General features: G+C 37.6%; 1 protein-coding gene across 8 annotated transcripts in view; it reads left to right on the forward strand.

The window, feature by feature from the left end:
• The window catches only part of NRXN3 (neurexin 3), a 965,840-nt gene that overhangs the window by 829,326 nt on the left and 108,531 nt on the right, over nt 1-27,983 (forward strand). For 4 of the 8 annotated variants that reach the window (XM_009993910.1, XM_009993911.1, XM_009993912.1 and 1 more), the window contains 2 exons: nt 14,982-15,071; nt 21,227-21,534. In XM_009993910.1, the coding sequence (XP_009992212.1) occupies nt 14,982-15,071; nt 21,227-21,534 (398 nt within the window). Of the gene's footprint in view, nt 1-14,981; nt 15,072-21,226; nt 21,547-27,983 lie in introns of all 8 variants that reach the window. The other 4 variants (XM_009993918.1, XM_009993913.1, XM_009993914.1 and 1 more) reach the window with 3 other exon arrangements.

Here is a 27,983-nt window from a genome sequence, read left to right on the forward strand (position 1 = left end):
TTACAGGGATTTGTTTAATGTAAAGCATAGAGGGGAGCTGTAGAAAGCAGATCCCAGGCATGACTGCTGATATTTATATATTAGTCCCCATCTTGTCCTTGAAACAGGAGGTATCACAAGGTTGCATCCAGATTCTTCGTGCATGCTGGCTTGGATTCATCTCACTGGCTTTATGCTGAATATGAGGAGACAGTAGATTTCCTAAGAGCAAGTAAGGGGACTAAGCCAGCTTTTCTGTGCTGTGTTTTGCTACCTGCTAACCATCTGAATGAGGGTAACTTAACTGTTTGTGAAACACAGCTAACAGTAATCTTCAGGAAATACGGGTGCCTTAATTATGGAGGAATAGTGTGTTATACCTGTAGTAATCTTTGATTATAATCAAGGCAGGATTACTGAAGTCAGTCTTTATGAATCAGTCTAATACAGTGGAAAAAATCAGCCTCACTTCTGGAAATATAAGATCTTCTTTGATTTTTTTCAGTGACATTTTCATTTTTGTGTCTGTGATTTTTTATTTTAAGGTTTTGTTTTTCTGAAAGCTTGTCTGTGTTTTTTAACTGTTAACATTGGCCTAATGTGGGATATTACCTCTCGCAACTTTGCTTTATTTATTTTATAATGTATTATCCAAGGAGAATATAAGTTTGGATGATCTAATAGTAGTATCACTGGAGGATTTGAGAGAAGACTACATATCCTTTCTTCAGCTGACATGTGCTCTGAAACTGGAACTAATATGCAGTGTTGTGATTATTAGTTCTCATGAGGCCAGTAATGCAGGGACTAATGCTGATTGAAACATTAACAAGGAAAACTCAAAAGCAGACCTAACTGGGATGTATGAGTCTTTGCTTGCAACAACTTTTTCCTTTCTAACTGTAGTTGTCCCTTCCCAGTACCCCTACACTGCTTAAGTTGTACTATGATTTCCAAATTTTTGGTAGCTGACCTTTATTAGAGGAAATAATTTGTTCTCTGTGCTTTTCAGAGCTTGGCTTCTTCTCCCCCAGACTTCCTCTGTCTCTTCCATAGTGATTTTGAGATCTAGTCTTTCCACCAACAGTGGTTTCTGCCTTCTTGTGCCCTTTTGGCTCTCCATTCCCTCCTTCAAACTTGAGGCTGTAATGATCTCCTCTTCATCACTACTGAAATGAAAGTAATAGTGAAAAGCTTGGCTGATGTTGTCTCCATGAAGAGATACATGGGTCTTGAATTTGACTAATTGGAGTTATTAATCAGTCCAGTCGCTTGATGTGCAAGCTGGAGCAATTTCTTTGCCAGATCCCACTGTGTCTTAGTGCTTTCCTATCTAAATGCCCTTGTGAGTGGGTAATGAGTTAGGAACAAGAGCACTGAATTTTTATTAGCCCTGTGGGCTGAATGTGATCCCCAGGGTTCTTTGTCATATACTTGTTTGTGGGTTTTGATTTTTCATTTGTACTCATTTTGTGGGACTTGAATGAGCTTTCAGATGCTTCCTATCAGCATGAATTGGAGATGGCATGTAAAGTGCCTTTGACAGATTTGCTGCATTTCATAATGTGCCTAAAACATATAAAAAGACAGGGTTAATAAAACAACATTGGAGAAGCATATTTTGAAGGCAGTTCTGTGACATATGTTGAAAGATCTGCCAAGAGGAATGATTAAAATATGACAAGTTGATGAAATCAAGAGTTGATTGTAGCTTCTCACTGCAGGGCCGTAACATCTATAATATATTTACAAGGTTGGAAAACAGATAAATATGGCTGCATGATATGAACGCTAAGTTTTGGTTCTCTGTAGCCACTGAGAGATAAATCTACACACATAAAGTCACCAACAGACAAACATACTTTGGAATTTGTGCAAATATACTCATGTTAATGCATGTTAATTCATGTGTGCCCATACAGGATCATGGGATAGTATCTGACATGACAAATAAGTTACGTAAATGTTGTCCATGTATTCACAATTCAACTTCTGTGTACTTCATGTTTTGCTTTTCTACTTCCCATGGATGATGCTGTGATTCATTTCCTCTTTGCCCCTATGCTGAAACATGGAAGTGTAGTAGGACTTGTCAGTATTCTTAATTCTGTCTTTACACTTAGAGGAGAGGAAAGACAGAGAGAAAAGGAACAAAGTGACTATACTGTGACTTCTAGTACTCATTCTTCCTGTTGAAGTTTCATTTTTAAAAATTGAGCCAGGCTCATAAAACATGCTGCACTCTACACGAATTGCAGTCTTACCTTCACCAAATACCTGAAGCCCAGGTGAATGGTGGTCTATCAAGCACTGCTATTTCAGTCAGCTTGGCATTAAGAAAGGAGATGCACTGATTTCTTTATGAAGACATGAAAGATAACCAGGCAGAACAAACAGTACAGCATTGTTTAGCAGCAGTAGGATTGCAAGAAGTATAAGGAAGGGTACATACAGAATAGTATCTCTGCGCAAATAACCATGACTGCCTAATTCCCACCTAGGATCCCACAGATAGTCCTTGAGCTGTAGGAAACAGGAGAAGGAATAAGAAGCATTTTTATGTAGTAGTGTCTATTATTGCTACATGACAGTTACAGAAGAGGTTTCAACATGCAAATACATGCCACAGAGGTAATACTAGTTTTAATGTAAACAGAATATTTTCTCTTATTTATACCCTGGATAAAGAAAATACTATCAGAAATAACTGACAATATGAGGAAAACATTTTCAGTGCTATCTGAAATAACAAGTTATGTATTATATTGCTGCATGCTGTTAGTAGCATTAGTGTATCATCAATTTTACATCTTCCTGAATCAGACTATGGGTCAAATATGTCAAAACTACAGGCAAATACTACATAAATCAGAAGAAAAATTGCTTTAATGGTCAAAATTGCACTTCTGTCCAATGGTCCTGGATTTGGGATGGTTTCTATTCTATCCTTCCCTAGCCCATTTGTCCATCTAATCAGCTTCTTGAGCCGGAGAGCCACCAAGTGTCTAATACTTCAGTGAATTACAGTAACCTACCATGGCAACAAGAAATACATGCCCTAAAAGATTTCCTTCTACTGAAAGTTAGCCTAGTATTATGCTGTCTTTGTGACCTGAAATATGAGGTCACATAAACTGTATGTCTACACTCATTACATTTGTACTACTGTCTTGGAAAGTAAATGTTTTCTTTTTCCCCCTCATTAATTTATCCAGGGAGACTAGAAATACTCCAACTTCCTCTCCATCTGTAATTTAATAGAAGTTACTCTCCTGTATTGTGACAAAATAAGAATGAGTCGCAACTCTAACTTTTCTCCGTTTCTCCGATTCTTTTTCCACTGATTATTTTGATTCTCAAAACTCAGTTATTTTCTCTTAGCTTAGTCCTGCAGATGAGTATTCTTTGTAAGATAAATTCTTGACACACAGAGGGAAAGCTCATTAAAAGTCATATTGACCTTTGACACTGGTTGTATGCTGTGTAGTATAACTGAGGAGATTAACTTGACAGTTCCCCAGTCCTAGGCTTGCTCTATGTCAGAATGGTGACTTAAAGTATGCCAAGCTATAGTATCCATAGGGAATTGCTGCATCTTTCTGCCTAGTTGTTCTCACCTGTCTTCCATTTGAAATAATAGCTCTGGGCCAAGGGATTTCCCTAAATATTTGTGTTACATTCTTACACTCACTACAGCACTTTGAGTCCCTGTCCCTGAGATACTATGGTGCAAAAGGAGTATTGCATTGCATTCATCCAGTGCAATCTAGGCATTGGATTTTTTCCTTGTGTCTCTGACATTCAACATACTTCTTGCTGAAATCATCACCATGCCATTTTCCAGGTGCTGTAATAAATACTGAGAGATGTAGGTATATTCTGATAGCTTGGTCTTGCTAACAATTCCAGGCTAAAGTATACAGCTGTTTGTGTAACCATGATTATTCTGTCTGGAAGCCTAGATATTATGAGCTGTTCTCATCTGTTTGTGTCCACTGGTCCATGACTGAATGGATGCCCAGGTACCACACATAAACAGTATCATCAAAAATTTCTTATAAATTTCTCCTTTGCTGGAGTAAGATGAATTATTATTGGATCCATCATCTGATGATCTATATATGTAATGTAGCTGCATAATGTAGTGCAGAGAAAGATGGAGAAATATTTTTTAAATGGAGAATAGGGCTAAATAAGATTACTGGAAAGTAAGAATCCTGCTAGACAGAAGAGTGCAGTGAACTTCCAGACATTAATATAGTTACATTTCTCTCCTGGGTTAGTTCTATTTCAGTTTTCCTGGTTAAATTGAGTTGTTATAAAATATTCTCTTTCTTCTCTCCCTCTGTCGCCATCTCTCTCTTACACCCACACACGCAATAAGAGTGAGCAAACATCTGGCCTAAGGGATCAGAGGCTTGAACAACAACTTTGTGGTTTTCTGATCTTATTGCCTGCAGAAGGAACAGTGCCAGCTGTAATCCCAGGTTGACACAGCTGACATGCAGTAACAGAAGGGGCCACACATCCACATCAGCCTTCTCTCTGCTCATGAAAAGGCACTGGAAAGCACAAAGTCATTGAAATCCAATGCTGTGGACTGAAGCAGACCAACTGTGTGAAAGGATGGAAAGAAATGAAAGAGGCCAGTCATGGAACTGGGAGTCAGAAATTCTTGAGCCCCAGCCTTGGCTTTATGTATGCCATACCCTGTGGTCTTGGGCAATGCTTTTACCACTCTGTGGCTCAGTTTCCCAATCAGTAGAGTTGGGGATAAAGCCCCAATTTGCATTATCTTCAGGACTTAAATAGAAAATATTCTTCAATTCACTGAGTATGAAAACCTTTCTGGGTCAGTGAACCAGAACCAGTCTTTGATATTTGCTGAGTATCTAGAACACCCTAGAGACTGAGAACTCCTTTGTTAGACTAGCAAAATCTTTTATATTTTTTTTCTTAAGCCCCACAAATTCAAAGTCAATGAGATTCATGCTGCATATCAGTCTGTCATGTGCAGACTGAGTTATATTTTGCCCCTTCAATATTTAGCACTCCCATAGAAATTGTTAAAACTCAGGTCACTTCCAAGAAAAAAATTGATTTCAAATGTTGTAATAAGGAAAATGTATCCACAGAAACTACAAGTTCCTTTTCCCATGGCTCTACCTTCCTTCTTGTACAGTGTTATTCAGTGATGGGTTTTTTTTCACTGTCTGGATGTTTTCTGTTCTTCTAGTTCATGGCTTGGCTTTGTCAATTACACTTGTCTTTGAGAATGCTTACTGGCTCACTACAGGGTCCTGAAGGTCCCTTTTCTAGGCTGATGCAAACAGAATTATTGATTTTAAGAGGAGGCAGAGATCACTGATTTGTAGCAGTTACAGATGGGAAAAGCCTGTTTGGTCTCATTTATTCCATTCTATAATCTGTTGATATTTCCCCACCACTTTTTCAAGTAAAATTTTAAATCATTCAATAATTGCCTTGAGCAGACTGTAGCACCTTCTCACATGTAAATCTGGATAGGAAGTTCTTCTTAATAAACTTCCTCTTTCATCAGTTTCTTATTTGTTTTTAGTTATTTCCTGACACCCGCACCGGGGAACAGAATTACAGAATCACAGAATTGTTCTAGTTGGAATAGATCTTTCAGATCACTCAGTTCAGCTATAACCTTACTCTACTAAGTCCAGTGCTGAAACCATGTTCCTAAACACCTCTGGGGATGGTGATTCAACCACATCTTTGGGCAGCCTGTTCCAATGTTTTATTACGCTTTTATTGAAGAAATTTATTCTAATATCCAATCTAAACCTCCCCTGATGCAACTTGGGACCATTTCCTCTTGTCCTCTCAATTGTTAGTAGGGAGAAGAGACCGACCCCCACCTTGTTACAGCTTCCTTTCAGGTAGTTGTAGAGAGCGAGAAGGTCTCCCCTTAGCCTCCTTTTCTCTAGGATAAACAACCCCAGTACCCTCAGACACTCCTCATAAGACTTGTACGCTAGACCCTTCGGCTTTATTGCCCTTCTCTGCACTCGCTTCAGCATCTCAGTGCCTTTCTTCTAGTGCAGGCCCTAAAAACTGATCACCACTTGTGACTGGCCATCAGCTGGATTTAATTCCATTCACCACAACTCTTTGGTGTCCTTCCATCCAGCCAGCTTGTTACCCAGCAAAGTGAACAACTGGTCTAAGCTACTTGCTCCAGGAGAATGCTGTAGGAAGCAATGTTAAAGGCTTTACTAAGGTCCAGGTAAACTACATTCACATCCTTTCCCTCAATGCAACTTGGGACCATTTCCTCTTGTCCTCTCAATTGTTAGTAGGGAGAAGAGACCGACCCCCACCTTGTTACAGCTTCCTTTCAGGTAGTTGTAGAGAGCGAGAAGGTCTCCCCTTAGCCTCCTTTTCTCTAGGATAAACAACCCCAGTACCCTCAGACACTCCTCATAAGACTTGTACGCTAGACCCTTCGGCTTTATTGCCCTTCTCTGCACTCGCTTCAGCATCTCAGTGCCTTTCTTCTAGTGCAGGCCCTAAAAACTGATCACCACTTGTGACTGGCCATCAGCTGGATTTAATTCCATTCACCACAACTCTTTGGTGTCCTTCCATCCAGCCAGCTTGTTACCCAGCAAAGTGAACAACTGGTCTAAGCTACTTGCTCCAGGAGAATGCTGTAGGAAGCAATGTTAAAGGCTTTACTAAGGTCCAGGTAAACTACATTCACATCCTTTCCCTCATTGAGTAAACAGGTCACCTTGTCATAGAAGGAGATTAGGTTTTTCAGGCAGGATCTGCTTTTCATGAACTTTCATGAACATTCATTTCCCACAGTCTTATTGCAAAGAGAAGTCCTAATTCCTAATTGGCTGTTATCAGGCACTTCCATGGAAACTAACCAACTAGAACTTGCCCCCTTCAACAGGATTTTCTCCTTTCTATTACTTGTAACTGATGATCTTTCTAATCCATATTGGTAGCATTTGATTAAATGTTTTCTAGACATTAGTCTCTTCAATGTTACTGACTGAGCAGCCTCCCTGTGCTCAGCAGTGTATTCATGGCAAAGAACTATCTGCTTTCTCTATTTGTTGTATATTCAGTTCTCCATATTACCTCTCCGATAATACATGCACGGGGAAATGAGATCCAGAAACATCTGGAAGTTTCTGGTGGAGCCAACCCAGCTCCTGCTTGAAGAGAGTTGATTACTGCATAGATACCAGAGTGCCCACTGGCACCTTCCAACATGGACTCTTGGTTTCGGTGTAATGCCAGATAAACATAAAGTGGAACCCTTCTTGAATGGGGAGAACAGTGCATTGAGCCCCAAATGGTTCTACAGGAGTTGGTGATCTTTCTAGTCCTACCTCCATATTGGCTGTGTGAGACCTTACCCAAGTGCTCTTGTTTGCAGGGGTGTGATAGTGAGCTGCTGACTCTTTACAAAGCAGGCTTAAGGCCACAGGTTTTCTTACCTTACATTCTGCATCATGCAATTGTTCTGTTTTCAGTCTCATATTGGTCCTGGAAGCAAAAAAAAAGCTACATTCATGTAGTTCCAGTGCCTAAACAAATACTTGTAAACTAGATCCAGTGTTTCTCTGCCCTGGTTTCATATAATCCAAAAAACAAATAAGCAACCTCCAGATAAATGTAATTTAATAAAACTTAAAGTGTCAGTACAAATAAAGTGCTTTTGACATTTGATCATTGCTGTTTGTCCTCACTGGGCTATATACAATTGATCCTGACCTTTCCCAAGGGAATTGAAGAAGTGGGATATGGGGACAGTAGCAGTGGATTTTATTCTGATCTCTGTTTCATAACTTTTCCTGCAAAATTAAATTCTTTCTTCTGTGCAATGGGAAGATCAATATGTAGTTTCAGTTGTTCTTTAATAGTCACTTTAGCCTTGGCTGCCTGATACGAGTCTGAATTTGAACCTGGTCAGTGAAAAAACAGTAATTTACACATTATTATTGAAAATACCTCAAAGATTTGGTATTGTGGACACCCAAAATATTTCATATTTGTAAAAAACTGTAACTGGTAACTGCTTTCTCTATACTATACACTAGTTCACTTTTCTAACATAAATTCAAAGAGAACTAAACCAGATTGCTTTCATCTCATACCCATGGCCTCAGCTTCTATAGGAATGAAATGATTCAGTATAATCTTCTCACATAAAATAAGACCTGAGTCTCTTTTTCACAAGACTTTTTTTTTTTTTTTCTTCACATTTGAAGAAGTTTTATTAACATTCTTCCACACTTGCTAGTCTTAGTTTTCATTTTGTTTGGTTCCTGTTGTACTTCTGTGTTAGATTATCAGAAGTAAGGCACTCATTTTCTCAGTCACCCAAGACGGGATTGAAAGATTAATCTAAAGGATGTTGAAATGTTACTGATCTTGTCCTGGGGCAGAGGGGTGAGTTAGATGACTTCTCACAGTCTTCCTTAATCTTGATGTCACTTTGCCCCGTGTTAGCTGCACCTTCTGGATAGATATTCATACTCTAATCTCCTAATTTGCCTTGGAATTTCCCAGTTATTTTGGTTCTGCTTTGCTTTGAATTACCACAGTACATTTTTCAGGCTAAAAAAGAAAAGATGAAATGGGGAGTGGCAGCAGCGAAGAAGGTTTTGGTTGAGGCAGTAGAAACCTAGAAGCAACTCCAGTTACCTGAGTAACTTTTGCTGTTGTAGTCTTGTTTCGTAATTCTCTCTTATATTTTTAGTACTTATGTTACTGAGACCTCACTGTCTTTTGTCATGAGGGCAGTGAGCTGAGGAGAGTTGCAGTGTGAAGGTCAGCTTTTAACTCCAGTCCACAGTGAGATAAACGGAAGGAAAGGTGTGTCTTCCAGCAAACAATGCTACCAGAGGAAACTGAAGATAAAGTCAAGGGCATCCAGGACTAAGAGGAAAACAAGGGCATGAAATAAAATGAGAATTCAGTAGCAAAAGATACAACTTTATTGAACATTGCAGACTGAATACAAAATGTGAACAAATTATGTCTATACTTCATAATAATTAGAACAAAATATGTACTTAAGGAAATGTGAAAATGGGACACACAAAAAAAGTTTTTTAGTGCAGCTGACTGGTGACGGAAGTTGTTAAAGAGGTTCAGTGTGGGCTATTCACAAGCATACTTCTGAAACTTTTGTACCCTATATTAGTTATTAAGGGAAAATAGTAGCTCTTTCATTATGTCTCCTTTCCCAAGACACACGGCATCACCTCCAGAGTTTTGGGACTGAATTGAACTGAGTCAATTTATGTTAGTGGGGATTTAGCCTTCAAAAGTAAACGTTTCAGGCTGTAGCAGGCTATCATGCCTCATTCCTATACTGATGTCAAGTGTATGTAAATCTTAGTGAGAATATGTGTATCCATAAAAACTCAAAGGGAGATGACATTAAAGGCTGCTGGGTGAAGTGAAACATCAAACACTAACTGCTTACTAGCCCTTCTACGGAAACTCCATCTACAGTAAGGGAAATAGAGATGGAATTAGTTTAAACCTTGAGCACTGCTATCAAATTGTTTTCTTAAATCATTAGTATCACCATCTCCCCTTTCATTTAATGACTGCTCATAAGGTAAAATGTCACATTCTTTTTTGAGGCTTAGAAGCAATGAAGAAAATGTTGCTGCTATAGCGTCTCTTCATAAAACAGCTTTTGGCATTAATTTAGGACAGATGAATGTTTTCTTATGGCATTCTTTTTAGCATCTTCACAAGACTTGACAACACATCAGGTTGGATTAATATTCCATCTGGAAGCGAGTACTTTCTTTCTGCTCAGTGCAATTTGCGGGAACCTTTCTGCTTTCCTCTTCCACACCAAAGAGGCAGTAAATCACCATGATTGGTATCTAGGTCAAGAAGTAACATTTTTCAGAACTTCAGTTGCTCTTTTACTTTCTTTGGCTTAAGAATCCATTTTGGCTTAGAAATGAGCTTAACGCAATAAATATTATTTGTTTTCTTAAAGGAACACTGAGCAGAAAAGCAAAGCATCATCCAACATTGTAAGGATTTTGGAAGAAAATCTGTTATGTCCATGAGCAAATTTAAGCTGTCTCCCCCTGGACTGTTATAGTGTATCAAAAGCGTTTTCTGTGGGAACTGGTAATAGTGATTAGCACAAGCAAATTGTTTTGATTTTTTTTTACCATTTTAGTTTGATCTAACTTGAAGATTATCAAGTGCTAAAGCTAGAAGTAAATCTGATCTATTTATCTGTATAGTGTGGAGTGTGGATACAGAAGGCTCAAGAACAAAGACAGGCAGCTGATCATATTCAACGAGCAGGCTCTGATTTTTGTGATAGAATTTGCAGGTTTTCTTGGATGAAAGTGGGACAAACAGAAATACAGAGCTCATCTGCCAGATTCCTCTCTAAAATACCTAGTCCTCAGTAATTTCTATGTTTTTGAAATATTTTTAATATTCAGGTTAAATAAGTTTGAGGGATCTAGATGATCTCAAAATGTTGCCATTAAAATCTTTAAGGTCATAACAGCCTGGATGCTTCTCAGTTTGTTGGGAAACTGGCATCTATGTGATGCTTAGGAGATGAAGTATTTCTGCTAATTGTACATATGAATACTAAATTGAGTCAAAGACTTGTTTTATCCAGTCTTCATGGAGCTGGATTTGGTTGTGCTCTAGAATTTTGCATGAGAAAGGAGAAAAAATAGATGAGGGAATGCATTTGCTTTTGGAAAGAAGCTAAAGTAGTAAATCACAAGTAGCAAAACTAATCAACTCTACTATAAGAAATTATATCCTGCAGACCTTTGAGACCCACATTTATTCTGAATGCGAAAAGAACTATGGGATTATGCATATTTTCTTAAGTAAATTTAAATGGCTGTCTTTATCCTGTGTATTCTTTTCTGAAGTGTAGCCATGAATCAGAGCTGGACTCAAAGAAAAAAAAAGAAAGGGATGATCTAGATTAGTTGCATGAAGGGATGGTTTTAACATGAGCATCATTCAGCTCTAGAAAGGGACGATGTTGTATTCACAATGTCACAAAAGGCATATTATTGGAAAATTTCTATGTATGAAGATGGACAAGAATCTCCCTTAATCACATCATGGCTCAGTTGTCAGAGGTGTGATGAGCTTACTTCATATTGAACTTAAGTTACTTCTTGTTGCAAACCATAGTATTTCCTTTTTGAACTCTCATATCAAATGCTGTGTTTATTTTTTTTTGAGCACAACTCAAAGTCAATATTAATTTGATAATTGTATGGGTTTATTGATATTTAATGACTATCCCAAGTGCTTAACAATGGAAAACTTGTTCTTTAACTCAGTGTTGTAACTGGGTGTTATCAGCGGACACATTCTCATGCACATGTTTTAAAATCATTCTTGCTAATTTCTGAAATAAAATTTAAAAACAAAGCAAAAATAATAGATCACGTAATAATGTTGCAATTTAAACCTATTTTAATTTTCTAATGTTCTTCAATCTTTCATAGCTTTTAAAGGTATGATTTTCACATATATTTTAATCTTGCTGAATATATATGCCTAATAATAATAATAACATTAAATTAAACATGATTTAAAAAAAAAAAAGTCATTAAAGATGTGGTGGGGAATAGTTGTAATTTCTGGCTTTCTTGAAGGTCTAGGACTGTATTATAAGAAATCAATTTTCTTCTGTTGTGGTTTCTTTCATTGTCCCACTTCATTTTTACCTTAGTCTTTCTGGACTTTTCTTGTCAGATCCCCTTCTTTTTAGAATTTTCAATCCACTATATTTTTTCCTTTCTACAGTCAGCCCTCCACACAGAGGAAGAAGCTCTCCATCCATGAACTGTGGATCATTCTTTATTCTAAAAAAGATCTTATTGCAGCCTGTAAAAGGTAGTTTAGTACATACCAAATTAAGCCAGTGGAGTTTTTTGTTCAAAGTAAAGTGTCTTACAGAATTGCTTTGTCCTTATAGGGAATGTTAGAAATTTTTTGGCCCTATGGAAAATATAATTGCCCATCAACACCAAGATTTGAATACGCTCATCTAACCAGAAGTCCTTAGTCAGAGCATAAAGTGGGGAATCACGTCCATTTCTACTGAAGCTATATTTCTATATCATATGCAATGTTGATTTAGTAGCAGGCTCTCTATTAATGTTCCAGTCTGGCTTGACAGAGAAATTTAGGGCTTTACATCCCATTGAAATACCTCCTGAGTTTCTTTCAGGACCTATTACTCCTGTCTTACACAGAGAAAATTGGCACACTACAACAGACAAAAAATATCCTAAAGGAGATGCAGAATTTCTGTGATTGCATTTGAGATTTAGCTGGTTTGGTGAAGAGGAGCGTGGGTTACTGTGTTGAGAAAAGGTCTAATGGATAAACAGAATGCCCTGTTAACTGATCTTAAAACATAAATTAGTTTTATAGTGAGCTTAACTTACTTTTGTTTCTGTTTTCCCAAAACCAGCAGCTCTGCTTCCCTGTGCTGTGAGTGTAAACTTCCCTAGACTTAAACAAATGGGAGAACTTGCAGGAAAGGGACCTTTCTTAACCTTTTAGTTTTAGAAACCTGTTTTACCTGTTGCCTCAAATAAGCAGCAAGGCTCACAAATGTTCATCATAATAGCTGGAGATATTAACCTAAAACCAAATTGCTGAAGCATGGACCTTTGTTCTGGTGCAAGCAGGAGCAGTTTATTCCAGGCAAAAATCCACTAGTGTTAGTACTTAATCTCTTTTACACTCTAATACTTGTCCTTGCTAAACATTCTTTTTTTCTCTGCTATGTTGCATGTGCTTAGCTGACCAGTCAGTTCCCTGTCCACGCAGTGTCCAGGGGAAGGTAACACAGTTTACCTATTCATTGTCATTTAGAAAATAAATCTAAATAAGTATCCACCCATTATTATGTTAAGTCCATCACTTTATCAGGGATTCTTCTTATCCTGTATTCCTTTTATCAGCCTTAGAGACAGAAGACATTCCTTGTCTCAGTTGAATGGCTTCTTTCTTCTTCAAGGACTCTTGTAGTCTATCCCTAAAACTACAGATAAACTTATACAAAAGACGTTCCCAACTAATTAGCAACAAGTTTAAGTGATAGATTTACAGCTTGCAGCTGGCCTCTTCTATTAGCTTAACCCCTTAATGACTCTCCACAGTTTTTCTTACAGCTGGATTTAGAGATACAGGTGGTGATTTTTACAAATACCCTTAAGATTAGGTCCGTGCTTTATTACATGTGATTCTTGTGGGATTACAACTGGTGTGTCAGTATAATGAGTCTCACCTGTTCCAGAAAGTCAGCAATAACAAGACAATGCTGGAGAGGATACCTGCGGCCAGCAGGTACCTCATACAGACTGGCAGCACTTATGAGCAACAGTTGCATAGTAAGGATTATTGATCATGTGACATTTACCAGTCCTATTGTTTGCAGTATGAAAGTGTCTGCTGTTGACTGGTTGGAGCATCTTCCTAACAGTTAGTCATATCTATTTTCTTCCTTGATGTGTCTTTACGTTGAAAAAAAATCCAGCATCTCTTTCAGAAAGTCAAATAAATATGAAGCCATGGTAGGTCATTATTATAGCAATACTAAAAATTGTGCAGAGCAGTTGCTGATTCTTGGACTAACATTTATAAAAAATATAAATGCAGCACTACTGATGTACTAAACTTCTGGTTATGGGAGCATTACTTCAGTAAGCTGGGGCCTTACTCCAGTTTTCTACAATGTTATAAAGAAGTTTGTAAAAGATGCACTCTTTTTATACCTATCTGACTGAAGAGCTTTTATAGAAACAATACATGAAGCAAAAACTAGAATAAGTCAGAGTGACTGTAGATGAAGAAAATGGAAAAGCAGAATTATGGCACTTGTTTACTGTCAACTCATAATGTTCTAAAACTGAGCTGCTCCTTTCTACTAAAGATTGGCCCAATCCATCTGACCTGTTCAATTTTTCAGTAACCATTGAATTTGGACAAAGACTTTATGTGAATTGTAGTCCTCTCAGAGGTCTACAGATAAGATAAGAGCTTTCTTCCAAAACACACTTTACTGGATAATTCTATTGCCCATCAACATGGAACAAAGGAACTGCACTTGCCAGAATTTACATCTTGGCTAATTATTTCCACTTCCATTGAAATTAGTTTCTAAGCTTCCATTTTCTTCTGGCAACAGGCCCAAGTCTTTGGTAACTGGACACAAACCTTCACGTATTCTTAATTTACAGCTCTTCCTTTTTTAAAATTTTACTTCATTTGTTTTCTTTCTGTCTTCCCACTCTTAGGTTTTTTTAAAACTGCTTTTATTACATCCTTTCAGCATTAGTTTATTATAATTTCTTCTTATATTTTTTCTGTTTACTGGCTTTTTAGTCCCAATGTATGTCTTTTACTACTTCTGTTTCCCACTCTTAGGTTTTTTAAAACTGCTTTTATTACATCCTTTCAGCATTAGTTTATTATAATTTCTTCTTATATTTTTTCTGTTTACTGGCTTTTTAGTCCCAATGTATGTCTTTTACTACTGCAAAAAGGTTTATCAAAGAACTACTGTGTTTTTTGTGTGACTGACGTATTGTGCCATGACCTTATATAATCAGTTCTAGAATCTGATCAAAATGTTTTAACCCACAACACTGAGTTCATTTGAGGTCTCATGGCCCAGACAAATTACACATGCCTTCTAACCAGTTTTGAATGAATACTCTATGGGGAATCTGAGGTATCTTTTCCATAGCATTTAACTTCTTTGACCTTCCAGAACCTCAGGCAGTGATGTATAACTATTCTCCACTTTACTAGAGATAAATCTCTCTGTTTTCAAATATACATATGTAGACACACATGCACTTGTTTATTTATAGCTAAATAAGGTCATAAAACAAAACAAAACAAATCTAGGATGTTTTAACTATTTCATTGACTTTTCAGATTGTTTTTAAGCTGTTTTTTAAACTTTAAAGGCAACACTGATAGTGAACGGTTCCAAATGGTAAAACAGAAAATCCCCTTCAAATATAACCGGCCTGTAGAGGAGTGGCTGCAGGAAAAAGGTAACAGTCATTAAAACTTTCATTTTAAACCCATTTGATTCTAAACCCTCATTTTTAAAGCCTGCAAATAAATGTTTCTTAAATGATAATCGCCTGCTGCATAAATGACTGTTTTAATTTTCATTATAATTTGTGTCAGCTTCCACCTGCCATATGTTGATAAATCATGCTATAATACATTGCTATTAAAATGCAGTTAAAGGGACGAAATTCTAAGCTTGCTATCATGGTAATGACAAACAAACAAGCAAAAATTCAGGAGACATTTTCTAATAAAACAAAATGAAGGAGAGCAAAGAACAACAACATGTATTATGGCAACTTAACCACTGCATGATTTTCCTATTTTGATTTGGTTTTAAACTACATTTACATCTTTATTAGCAAATTTTTCTTAAAAAAATTTCAAACCCGCTTGTTAAACCACTTCCTGTGAATTTCTTTTTTCTCATTAGTCTGATTAGTCACTATTGCTATGTATTTCCTAATTGTATTATGATCATAAAAAAAAAAATAATTAAAATGTTGTAAAGAAAACATTTTTAATATTTACATTTAAACTACAGTGAGGGAGAGAGAGAAAGATGATTGCTCTGTTGCTTTTATGTCTGGAGTATAGTTTGAACACTCAAATGATACAATGATGTATTTGTCTGAGTTATGGGTCAGACTCTTCCCTATCTTAATCTCAGGCGTAATTTTGTGTGTTTGCTTGGCATAATTGGCCTCAGTCCAGCAGAAGACTTTTTAACATGTATAAATCCAACTGGCTTAAGTGAGAGTTCTGCACATGCTTTGTCGAAACTTGTGTCAGAACAGCGATGTTTTGATTGGCCCATTCTAAAGCCTGTTGAAGGTAACAATATCTTGTATTAATTTCAGCACATTTTGGACTTGGCTATTGGTTATACAGTAGAGCATAATTCAGGAAGCTATTCTCCCTCTATACTAAATGTGACATTAAAAAAACCCAAAAACCAAACAACCTTACTAACTCCTTGCCTTGAAGTCTAGAAAAAAGCAGAACACAATCTTCTCTTGTTTCCTTTTAAGAAAGTACTGCTGAGAAAAGGGGGTGACCTTTTAACTCAGATCTTACATTTTCTGTGCTGACTTATACTATGGTTATTAACAAATTTTCCAAAGGTAAAGCCAATGTTTTGTAGCATTGTAAAAAATGTAATTTACGTTCTCTTTCAAACTTCTATTGTCAACTGAATTAACAAATTGATTTAGTCAGTATGAATTAAGGATGTGGCTTACTACAGTCAAAATATTTTTATGTGAAAGATCTGATCCTGCAAAGTGTTGTGGACATTCAGTTCCTGTTGACTTCAATGAGAGCTGACAGCGTTGCCCACTTTTCAGGTTTATTCTACAACGGTGCAATGTTTGTAGCTGAAGCTTACGTATTTGTGAAAGTAAGACAAAAATATCTGTGTAACTAAAGCAGAAATATTTTTTGACCACCAAGGTTATATGGAACCATAAATTCTGCTAAATTGTAAATAAATTTAAAGTAAAATGTATACAGAAAATGCTTTTTGAGAGTCAATGGGTTCCCCCATTAATTTACAAGATCAAACTAAAATAATAAATAAAGCTTAACACTAAAAAGAGGATAATTTTGGTAAATTTGGATTGCTAAAGTCCCTTTAACACTAAAGACAATGATTGGCTCCATTTTCTCAAAACAGATGCATGTCTAGTTCCTTGATGCAATTCATGTGCTTGAGAAACCCACCTTTGTTTTCTTTTGTGGTTTTGTTTTGCTTTTTCCTTTTCAGTTTTCCACCAAATCTTTCATTTTATGTCACTGCTTCTCCAAGCTTGAGCTTTTAAGCGCATGTCGAGGCACTTTCATTTGTAAGCCATCCTGAAGTTTTGAACTGAAGTCTACCTTTTGTGGATATTGATGCTGCGTTAAAAGACAATCGCACATGAAATAGAGTCTAAAAGAGCCTATATTTGAGCATTCAGACAGTCTCAAAGCACTGCATGGAAAGGAAATTCAGTCTTCACACTTTGTGTTACAGAATGACATTGTGCAGTGTAACACCTGAGACAATATAGCCTTTTTCCTTTGTTCCAAAGCAGGTAGACATTTTCAGCAACTTAGGTACCAGTATAATTTAATAAATAAATAAATAAATAAATAACCTAGCTGATCACCAGCCTGCTCATCCATCTGGTCATCTATCCAACAATTGGAAAACATGGAAACCTTCTGTCAGAAGACTGTATAAAGATGATGAGTGAAAAGGTAGCTTGCTATCAAAATGGAACAAAATGAAATGATGGATGGAGGAATAGATAGATTCATCAAAGAGACAGCATATAGAATAGCTGTCTTACCCATATGAGTTCTTGGCTTGAGTGAGGTAAGATGAAACACTTTTCAATTGACATTTTTGAATGCCATAGATTTGGTCTGTTACGTTATTCATAATAATGAAATAGTTCATTCTTGGCAAACCAATATAACACAACATCTTTCTGAAGTAACATCATTATTGGTTTTGTTTTAAAAAAAAATAAATTATAAATTGGTTTAAAATATTTTTAAGTGGAGCACAGGTTTACAGTCTTGAAATGTATGAGTAATAAGCAAAACATTAAACACTATTAACTTAACTGAGATTATGTATATGAGTTAAAAAAAAAAAGTTAGTCCTCAATTATTCAATTTAAGTAGTTATAAAACCAGCAGATTTCCATAGCAGAATACATGGTGTTTACTAACGCACAGATGTTACCTAAACTACAATTTTATTAGTTAATGAAGACCCAGAATCTCATCGAAAATACTGATCCTGGAAGTCCTTAATTCTTCAAATCTCTCTTATGTATATGTGAAGTCTCACTGATGTGAGTGCTGTGCTTTTGAAGCAAGAACTATTAGTGTGGTTTAGGATTTGCAAAATCAGGTCCAAAATCTCTCTTAGTGTTATGGAAAAGTTACACTTCACTAAGATTTCTTGGTGATATTTTTAATTGGTATTCGGTTTTCCAAATCAAGAAGTCAATGAGAGAGCAAACAAAGAAATGAGAGCTTGGACTATTTATAATATTTACAAAACACCTCAGAAATTTAAAATATGTTCCTAATTTTTCTCCAGTATGCCACTAAAATGGCAGTTGGAAGAGTGTTCTGCAGAAAAGGACTGTAAGTCTGCAACCCTTACACAACTAGTAGAATTCACTAATGTAAACAGTTCTTTAATAAAATTCACTGGCCAAATAAATTTTACTTAGGGGAAGTAAGGGCTTCAGAACCATGTATTCAAAAGAATTATTAGAAGAGACCTATGGTGGCAGAACTAAGTGTACATTCTTGCAGCAGTTTATTCTCATTCCATATGCATTTCTCTGTTGTCTTTTTCATGCACGTGTACACTATCAAAGTGAAGAATGAGGAACGACAGGTCATAGGTTACTCCAACAAGTGATTGTTCTTTTAGCAAACTCAGTATCAATGCTGTCTCCAGAATTTCCCATATGGTGCAGTGCATGAACCCTGGACTGGAAGGCAACTTAACAAACAAGGAAGACCCCAAATTGCAAAATAAAATTTTCTTTTTTACTGGAGTGAGGCCACATCCTTGGTGTATATGTTTTCTTTCAGCATTAGAATATGCAGATAGAAGCCCAGAAATGGAGAAACTGGTTTTTTGTTTGGTTTTTTTTTCAGCGTTAATATAGTAAATCTTCATTCTTGGAAGTTAAGCAAGAGATAGGACAAACATGTCTAAAGCTGTGGGTTAAAGTAGATGACATAATGAGGAGAGTCATAATCCCTCAGTAAAATCAAGGAACCCCTTTTCTATCCTGACTTGGGGAACTCTCCTAGCTGGAACAGAAAAAATTTTCCTACCTCATCATGGCCCACCCCTTTTCCCAGTCGTAAAATATGAAAAAAGATACAGTGTGGTTTCAAGGGAAGAGAGGAATGGAAATTGAAATGGAAACCTATGAATGGTCTGTACCATCCCTCCATTTTTTTAGGGACAACATCTAAAGATTAGTGAAATAACTCCCCATTCTTTACTCATCTCACCTCTACCTTTTGGCACTCTGTCATGAGTGAGGTGGGAAGGAGGGATCAGTAGCAAATTAAATGTCTGGGTATGTAGGGGCAGGGACAGTATGGAGAAAAATATAGTGCCAGAGGGAAGGAACATGGGGGGAGAAGATAAAATCGTGTTGAAAAGAATTGACGGCATATCCATTAAAAATCTGAAACAAAACAGGACAGAGAAGAAAAGCAAACTCTGAGGACATGGTATACGACAAAAGTTTGGCCTTCTGCATTGTACAATGCCAATTCCTCTAGCGCAGGTGGGAGCTGGTCTAAGAGGGCTGAATGTTGTTACTGGATCCTCTTTTCCTCATAGACAAGAGGAAAGGCTCTGTTTTTACATGTTGACGATGTGTGACTTCAGTGCATGTTTGTTGATGTTTTGGTAGATATATGTTGCCTCTGGTAAGTTTAAAACCTCCTGAGATGCATCAGGTGTTTCAACACTTTCCAGGGGAAGGATACCCTCCACTTTTATTTCTCATTTCTTCATCAATGTAGTTACTTCACCCTGATCAAGTCCTCCTGTTTCATTTATGAATCTGTTGGTGAGAAGCACAAGGGATGTGCAGCCCACCTCCATGTGTCCGTTTGTTACACCCCTCTGTACACTTTTGCTTAGTTAGTTAGGGCTCTTTGGGGACAGGAACTCCTTTCAGATACATTTCTTCTCTTGTCCCCATTCTCTTCCCCATGGTCCATCCTGTCACCATAAGATGATGCTACACCGCATCACCACTTGACTTCGAGACCCGTCACGACGACCACCAAAATTGGTGAGCTGCCCCTCGTGTTTTGATCTACTCTGACCACTGGCTGTGAAGGAATGAACAGTGGGTTATAGGCTGTGCTTTGCTACATGGTGGCATAGCATGTCTTATCAGGGTGGACTAGAAAGGAAGTGGTGTGAGAACTGGGGAGTGGGAATGGGATGGGGACATCTGTTGCAAACTTCATAGAAATGGGAAAACACAGCAGATATCTGAATGATGACTGACTTGATGTTGCATTGATAACCCTTCTGAGCTCTCCACAGCCTGGTTGGCTGTTAATTCAAGAGAGTCCAGGTGGCATGCCCCTACTCTTCTGAGGAACAGTGAAATTATAGGCACTGCCTCTGCAATGCATGAAGCAATTTACTTCTTAACATAGTCAACCTATTGTGGGCTGGGACATAAGCAGTATTTACAGAGTAGTCCTGGCTGATTGTGATTGAAGTATCCTGGAAAACTAGGTGGATTGGCAATTGTTACTAGATCTATTTTTTAAAAATATATTTTTCATTTTATGTTATATTTGACCACTCCTAACACTCAACATGTGACCTTGAGTAAACCACTTAACCTGCCTACATTTGAATTTCACTGTCTGTAAGAGGTATTCTGGGACTTAACCATCTGAAGCACTACGTTACCCTCACTATTTCAAGAACTTTGCTCTTTCAGAGACATCACAAATTCTGCATTTGGTGTTTCTTGGGTTTAGATTTGTGAGCCTTCACAAGACAAAATTTACGGGTGGAAGATCATGACTGATCCTGCCTTAAGATTCCTACACAATCCTTGTATCACCATCTATTTTTTTCTGATGTTTTACTGTCCTTAAGCCACCCCTCAAAACTTTTGCATTAATAGAAGTGGCTTTGTGAGTTAATCTTATCCTTTGACTAGTCAAAATAGAATGTTTTTTATGGGCTAAAGCTTGGCAGGTACTGCAGTCTGAATTGATAGTAAAAAAAATAGCCATGTATTGAGGCCTTATTTAGATTTTAAAATGGGTCCAACTCTTAAAAGAGTGGGTTCAAATTTCTGACTTGGTCAAAACTCCTCCAGAGTTTTGATATGTGAATGGATGCTGAAGTATGAGGTTCACTTTTAGCTGTTCTTGCTTTCAGGCTAATCTTTCTCATTAATGAGCTTTAGGCAGCGTATTTCCATACTGTATTTCTACAGTCACCATAAACGCTACCAAGAATGAATCTACTTCTTTGTTGTCCAGTATTTCTGGCTAGCACTCAGTGTAAGATGCAAAGTGAAGGATATGTCTGGCAATAATGTTTTTCACCCCCCTTCACTAGGACGACAGTTAACGATCTTCAACACCCAGGCGCAAATAGCCATAGGAGGGAAGGACAGAGGGCGTCTCTTCCAAGGCCAGCTCTCCGGTCTCTATTACAATGGCTTGAAAGTGCTGAATATGGCAGCAGAGAACAACCCCAACATTAAAATAAATGGCAGCGTCCGACTTGTTGGGGAAGTCCCTTCCATCTTGGGAACAACACCTACAACCTCTGTGCCACCAGAAATGTCTACTACAGTCATGGAAACCACAACTACTATGGCCACCACTACAACCCGAAAAAATCGTTCACCGCCCAGCATCCAGGTGAGTCAATTAGTCTTCTGCATTTCCTTGATTCTTAGTCTTTTGCTTCACTGCTCACTTGTAAGTTCACAGGAGGCAGGTTCTCTGAATCATGCTCCATGTAACTCTTTTTTAAAATAATGTTGTATAGGGTAAATCACCACAAAATGTTGTCCTTCTGTGTTGGTTAACAAACAACTGGATGAATTATTATGGCTCAGATATGTGATAATGGGGACAGATTTTGCTCCTGTTCTAGTGCAACCCTATTTAAGTAGGATTGCCTCGATATGAATGAGAACATCATTTTACCTATGTTTCAGTAGTTTCATATGTGGGGAAATATATTCCTAAGGGAGTTATCAAGCTTAATGGGGGGTGGGTGTATGCTTATTTGTTATTATGACAGAATGTACTGCTGCAACAGTGAAGTTCATAATAGGGAGAAAAGCAATGAAGCATTGCTTCCAGGTAGAGCCATTTTTCATTTTCTTTTGATAGTCTTCCTGTAGAAAATTTTAAAGGAATGCTATCAAGATCAGATTCCTGCAAAATGTACATGTTCCAACATAGAGCAGTTCAATATCTCTGGTAAAAATAATGCCTATAAAAAAAATAATTTCATATGTTCTGGCTTAATTGTGCTGATGTAGTGTTTTCCATCCTAAAACTGCAGTGGTCTTGGCATCTCTTTTGTGGTACTGATTAGAAATAAACACCTTATATTGGCTTTTCTCTTCCATGCAAATAGAAGAATCATATAAATAACCAATTTGAGCAGTGGTTCACATATCGAAACTTACTTAGTTTTGGGGCATACTGCCATGTTATCAACTAGGATGAAACATTTATTTTAAAATCTTTATTTACTTCAGAATCTGTAGGAAGCAACATGCTTTTATTGACAGCAGCACATATTGGCTGAGACACAGTCTAGTGATTATTTATCAGTGTGCCTTTATTAAACCTTCAGAGAAAGTGTATTGTTGTCTACTTGGAGAAAAAAATAAAATCATTCTACTTCCCTGAAACAATTTCTGCTGCTTGGGACAGAAAGCCTTAATGAAATCCAGGACTTTGAAATTTGTATTCATACAAGTTGCATACTTGCTTTCTAACTACTTCAGAAGGTTTAATAAGTTATTAATTGTGTTTGTATAGATATATTACTATTTTCTTTATTTTTTTAATCTAGTACTAGTCACTTAGGATAAGAAAACACAAAAATTGTCTTTTTAATTGTATAGGAGGTCAGGCCACATGGAGTTATTTGTCCACTTCTGGGCTCCTCAGTACAAAAGACAGATGGAGCTACTGGAGAGAGTCCAGCAAAGAGCCTCTAAGATGGCTAAGGCACTGGAGCATCTCTCTTATGAGAAAAGGCTGAGAGGGCTGGCAGTGTTCAATGTGGAAAAGAGAAGGTTCAGTGGGAATCTTAACAATTCATACAAATACCTGAAGGGGGCTGTAAGTACAACAGTGGTGTCCAGTGACAGGCCAGAGGCAATGGACACAAACTGAAACACAGGAGTTTCCACTTTTTTAGTGTGAGGGTGACCTATCACTGGTATAGGTTACCCAGAGAGGCTGTAGTGTGTCCATTCTTGCAAATTTTCAAAAGACATCTGCAATGGTCCTGGGCAGCTGGCTGTGGGTGACCTTACTTGAGCAGGGGGCTTGGATCAGATGATCTCCAGAGGTCCCTGCCAACCACAACCTCTCTGTGATTCTGTGAGGTACCTCTGGCTATAGTGGAATTTACACTATTACTATTAGAGTAGTTAAATCCAAGTCAGGGTTTAACAGTGCCCCCTTTGGTACTCTGTAAATCCAGTTGGCAGGAGGACTTTGATTAATTGAGTTATTAGGCTCCAACACTCAATAGGTGATTTATTAAGTCTTAGCTAAATGAAGGGAATTTACTCCTAGTCTGGTCACTGTTTGTCATAAACATTATAAGTTATTAATTGTGTTTGTATAGATATATTACTATTTTCTTTATTTTTTTAATCTAGTACTAGTCACTTAGGATAAGAAAACACAAAAATTGTCTTTTTAATTGTATAGGAGGTCAGGCCACATGGAGTTATTTGTCCACTTCTGGGCTCCTCAGTACAAAAGACAGATGGAGCTACTGGAGAGAGTCCAGCAAAGAGCCTCTAAGATGGCTAAGGCACTGGAGCATCTCTCTTATGAGAAAAGGCTGAGAGGGCTGGCAGTGTTCAATGTGGAAAAGAGAAGGTTCAGTGGGAATCTTAACAATTCATACAAATACCTGAAGGGGGCTGTAAGTACAACAGTGGTGTCCAGTGACAGGCCAGAGGCAATGGACACAAACTGAAACACAGGAGTTTCCACTTTTTTAGTGTGAGGGTGACCTATCACTGGTATAGGTTACCCAGAGAGGCTGTAGTGTGTCCATTCTTGCAAATTTTCAAAAGACATCTGCAATGGTCCTGGGCAGCTGGCTGTGGGTGACCTTACTTGAGCAGGGGGCTTGGATCAGATGATCTCCAGAGGTCCCTGCCAACCACAACCTCTCTGTGATTCTGTGAGGTACCTCTGGCTATAGTGGAATTTACACTATTACTATTAGAGTAGTTAAATCCAAGTCAGGGTTTAACAGTGCCCCCTTTGGTACTCTGTAAATCCAGTTGGCAGGAGGACTTTGATTAATTGAGTTATTAGGCTCCAACACTCAATAGGTGATTTATTAAGTCTTAGCTAAATGAAGGGAATTTACTCCTAGTCTGGTCACTGTTTGTCATAAACATTGAATGAATTACAGTTCCTTATCCTTAATGGCTAGCTCTAATTTTAGAGAAAATCTTGGTACGATTCTGTCTCCAGAAGAATAAGGTCTGTAGTCCCGATCTTGTTAGTTTATTCGAGGTTTTCTGTAATGTATAAAGGCAGCAGAACTGTGTTTAGCTGTAAGAGTGTAACAGAGAGTAGTATTGGACCTTTGTGGCCTGGATCAAACTGAAAATGACCCTGGCTTACTTGAAGAGAAATTCTTCCAGAAAGCTTCCTGCCAAAACTACATGGCAGTTCACTCTGCCTGTAGAGACCACTGTATGCTGAAAGAGCATCAAGAAGATTTAATAAAGTGTCAAAGTGCTTCTAAAAACATGGTTAGAGCAGCAATTTCCTGGATACACATGCACCACAACAAATAGCCTCATCTTAGCTGATATTAAAGCAATAACTCTTTGACACTTCATGCTACCCACTCAAAGAAAGATAAAGTTCAATATGTACCTCCATTACAACTTTCTGCATTTCAATATCAGGCCATTTTATTGCTGTCGCAAAAAAGATGGTTTGCCTTTCTTCCTTACTCTTCGTAGAATCTGATTCTGTCAACTTAAGTTGCGTTATTTGTTCAGTAAAAGTGAGAAGAAATTGTCTTTTTCTGTTTGGACAGTATCTCCAGCTGTGGTTTTCAGATGCCTAATGGTTATTTTATCTTGCTTGTGTTTGACATCACCATTGTCAAGCCTGCTTACAATTTTAGATCTAAGTGGTGCAAAAATCTAATAGAACAAGTTTGTTATTTGGGGAATGTAAATTATAGCCACCTAAGGCTATGAGCACTACAAATACAGTTAGTTATTACCTTGCTGAAGCTTTCTCCTCTCCTTTCCCCCCCTCTCCCTTTCCCTCCCTTCTCTTCTTCTCTCCCCTCCTCTCCCCTCTTCTACCCTCTTCTCCCCTCTTGCTCTCCTGCACTTTCTTTCTCTTCTCAGAAATAAGACATTTTTCTTTACTTTCAAGGCCTTTCACACTTCTCTTCCCATTTTGATCAGCACAACTCAAGCATTCTTTGCTTACCTGTTAGATCTGATCATAAGAATCTTTGTGTTTCCTGATACCATACACAAGGCAACAACAGGTTATTTTTCCAATCCTGTTCAAGCCCTTGTTTTATCATGATGCATGCAAAAAGGTTGTCTAAGGCAGCTGTTTTTTCTAGCCAATCAACACTGGGTTTTGATTTATTATCCATTTTTCTGTACCTTTGTGTGAAATCTTGTTTTATGCTTAGATCGCAGACTTCTTGGGTTCAAAATGTAGTTTTTATTCTGCACGTGTACACTACTTAGCATGGAAAGATTCTGAGCCATTGTAGAAATACCAAGTTTGACACAAGTTAAAGTAAAGCATCTAATGCAAAATAGCAATAATTTGGATTTAAAAAAAAATAATTATTGTATTAGAAGTATTCTTGCTATTTGTGTTATGCATTTTCATATGTAAGTAATTAAAACTTCTCCTTTTTAAAATGCATATAAAGTTAATTCAGAAAATCAAGTCTGTAATCCCAAAGCGAAAAAAAATCCAGGGGAATTTCAGTAGCATCTTAAGATTTACACATTACTTGTTAAAGAAGTACAGGAAAGAATGATAACTGCAAAGATTTCTTCTGCTTGTAATGTATACCAAGATGCCTCCTGCAGTTAGGCAGTCTGAGTACTGCCTGAAGTGTTCTAGAGCACAGCTAGACTAAAACAGCTGGGAAAATGAAGTACTTTAAAACTGCACAGTATATGCACAGACCAATTACATGCTTTTAAATTTGTGAAGATCCTAAACATGGGATATAGTCTTAGATGAACAACCAAGACAAAGGGAGTTGAGAGAAAAGTATTACTGCAAATACCTAGTGGAAATTATATTAGCATTTAAATGTCTATAACTTAATTTTATTTTAAATCTATAATAACATTTCTGCAAGGCAATAAAACTCAGGTCAGTAGAGGATTGGAAGGATTTGAGTGAAAAACAGCTGAGATGTATGACTGTATCCTTATACTCGAATGAAATTTGAATGAATTCAAATATCGTTCAGAGAGGCCTTGAAGGAAGAGAAGAGCTGACCTTTTTCTGTTCACTGAAAATGAGGGAGAAAAGCGAGTTTTGATTTGTGTTAGTTTCAACCAGTTGCAAATGGTGCTTGTGCTCCGCTGCCACTGAGTTGAAACACTTATTTGACTTTCTCACATATGGCTTTGTTCTGAATTTAAGTACAGTCACTTCAAAAGTGACATGTATTGTATTAAATTCCTACTGCCAGTCTCAGGGCCCACACCAGACTCTCCTGTGACAATTGTATCCTCTCTGGGATTTCTGGTTTGCTGTGTTGCCCTAGGAAGGCCTCCAAGAGAAGCCGTTAGCTTTTGCATATGGTACAGTACCATGCTGTGCAAGCTGCTATTAGATGACAGTCACTGTATGGTGCCATGTTGTTATCATGCAAGGCTGCCATGTTTCTCACAGGGTTATGTCATTAACAATTGTTAAAAGTCCTGGAATCCCACATTCTCTGTTTCCTGATTTAAAGCACAGTTCAGGGATTTCTGGGTTTGGTAGATTTCTGTGAAAGCAGTTAAAGTGGCACTCATTCTCTTGGCTTCTGCTTCTGTGTCAGCTGTTTGCATGCTTAGAATTTATTGAATCTTGGCTCAAAGTTTTGTAGGGGACTCTCCATATGCTCTCATGTGGCACATCCTGTCCAGTTCATGGCTGGGTCATTCAGTTTTCAAATTATTTGTGTAAAGATATCTTTGAAGTTAATTATTTAGTAAAGCTAGTCTAGAAAAGCAGGCACAGTGATACACAAGTCTTCTGTTCAAAATACTTTCAGTTCAATGAATCCAATGATTCTAGCTGGTGTGTGGACCCCTAAGGAGAACTGCTCTGGATAACCTTCTGGAAGCCTTGGGCCCACTGACTTAGGGCAGGCCCCTAATAAGTCTGCACTGTGACATGGATGTTTAGGGCCTCAAAACCAAAATCACTGACAGTTTTCTGTGAAAAATGTATTAGAATCCTGGGAGAACAGATGGATTTCTGGTTATGCTTTCTATGAAGAACCAGAAAGTGTGCACTATTACACATACATTGCTGGCCTCAGCTTCTTGAGGTGAGGAAAATGACACTTGCCAAACTGTTCAAATTGTAGGTTGGAGGTGACAGAAATAAATTAGTTGTCAATGTTTTCAGCTATGATCTTAGAGCCATAGAATGACAGTATGTGGTCTAGAATATGCAGAATGTTCTCTCTAAAAGATAGAAGAGGGGATCTGCCTGTTATCCATAAGGGAACTCCAGCCCATTGGCATGGCTCAGAAGAAGGTTCTCAACCTTTTATTCTTTTGATTTAACCATTAGGCGTTCCAGCCTTCTAACTGTGTTTTCTATTGAGGGTCCAATAATCTTGATTAATGTCTTTCCATAACGTGCAGCTCCAGGCTAAACCCTTTCTTACAGTGTATATCACAAAGGAAAATAGTACAGAAGATTTGTCAGTCTAATTAGACTTTCACTGTCAGCTAAGACAAATAAAATTGTCTCACCCTTGGTCTTGCCTAGGTACTTGCTTTTACACTCATAGATAATAATTTGGGGGGGAAAGAAATTGGCCTTTAATTTAGTTTTTGCTTCTTATAAGTCACTGGTGACATTTT

This window comes from Chaetura pelagica, unplaced genomic scaffold (assembly GCF_000747805.2).
Source record: "Chaetura pelagica isolate M959 unplaced genomic scaffold, ChaPel_1.0 scaffold11, whole genome shotgun sequence".
In the NCBI taxonomy this organism is placed as follows: Eukaryota; Metazoa; Chordata; class Aves; order Apodiformes; family Apodidae; genus Chaetura; species Chaetura pelagica.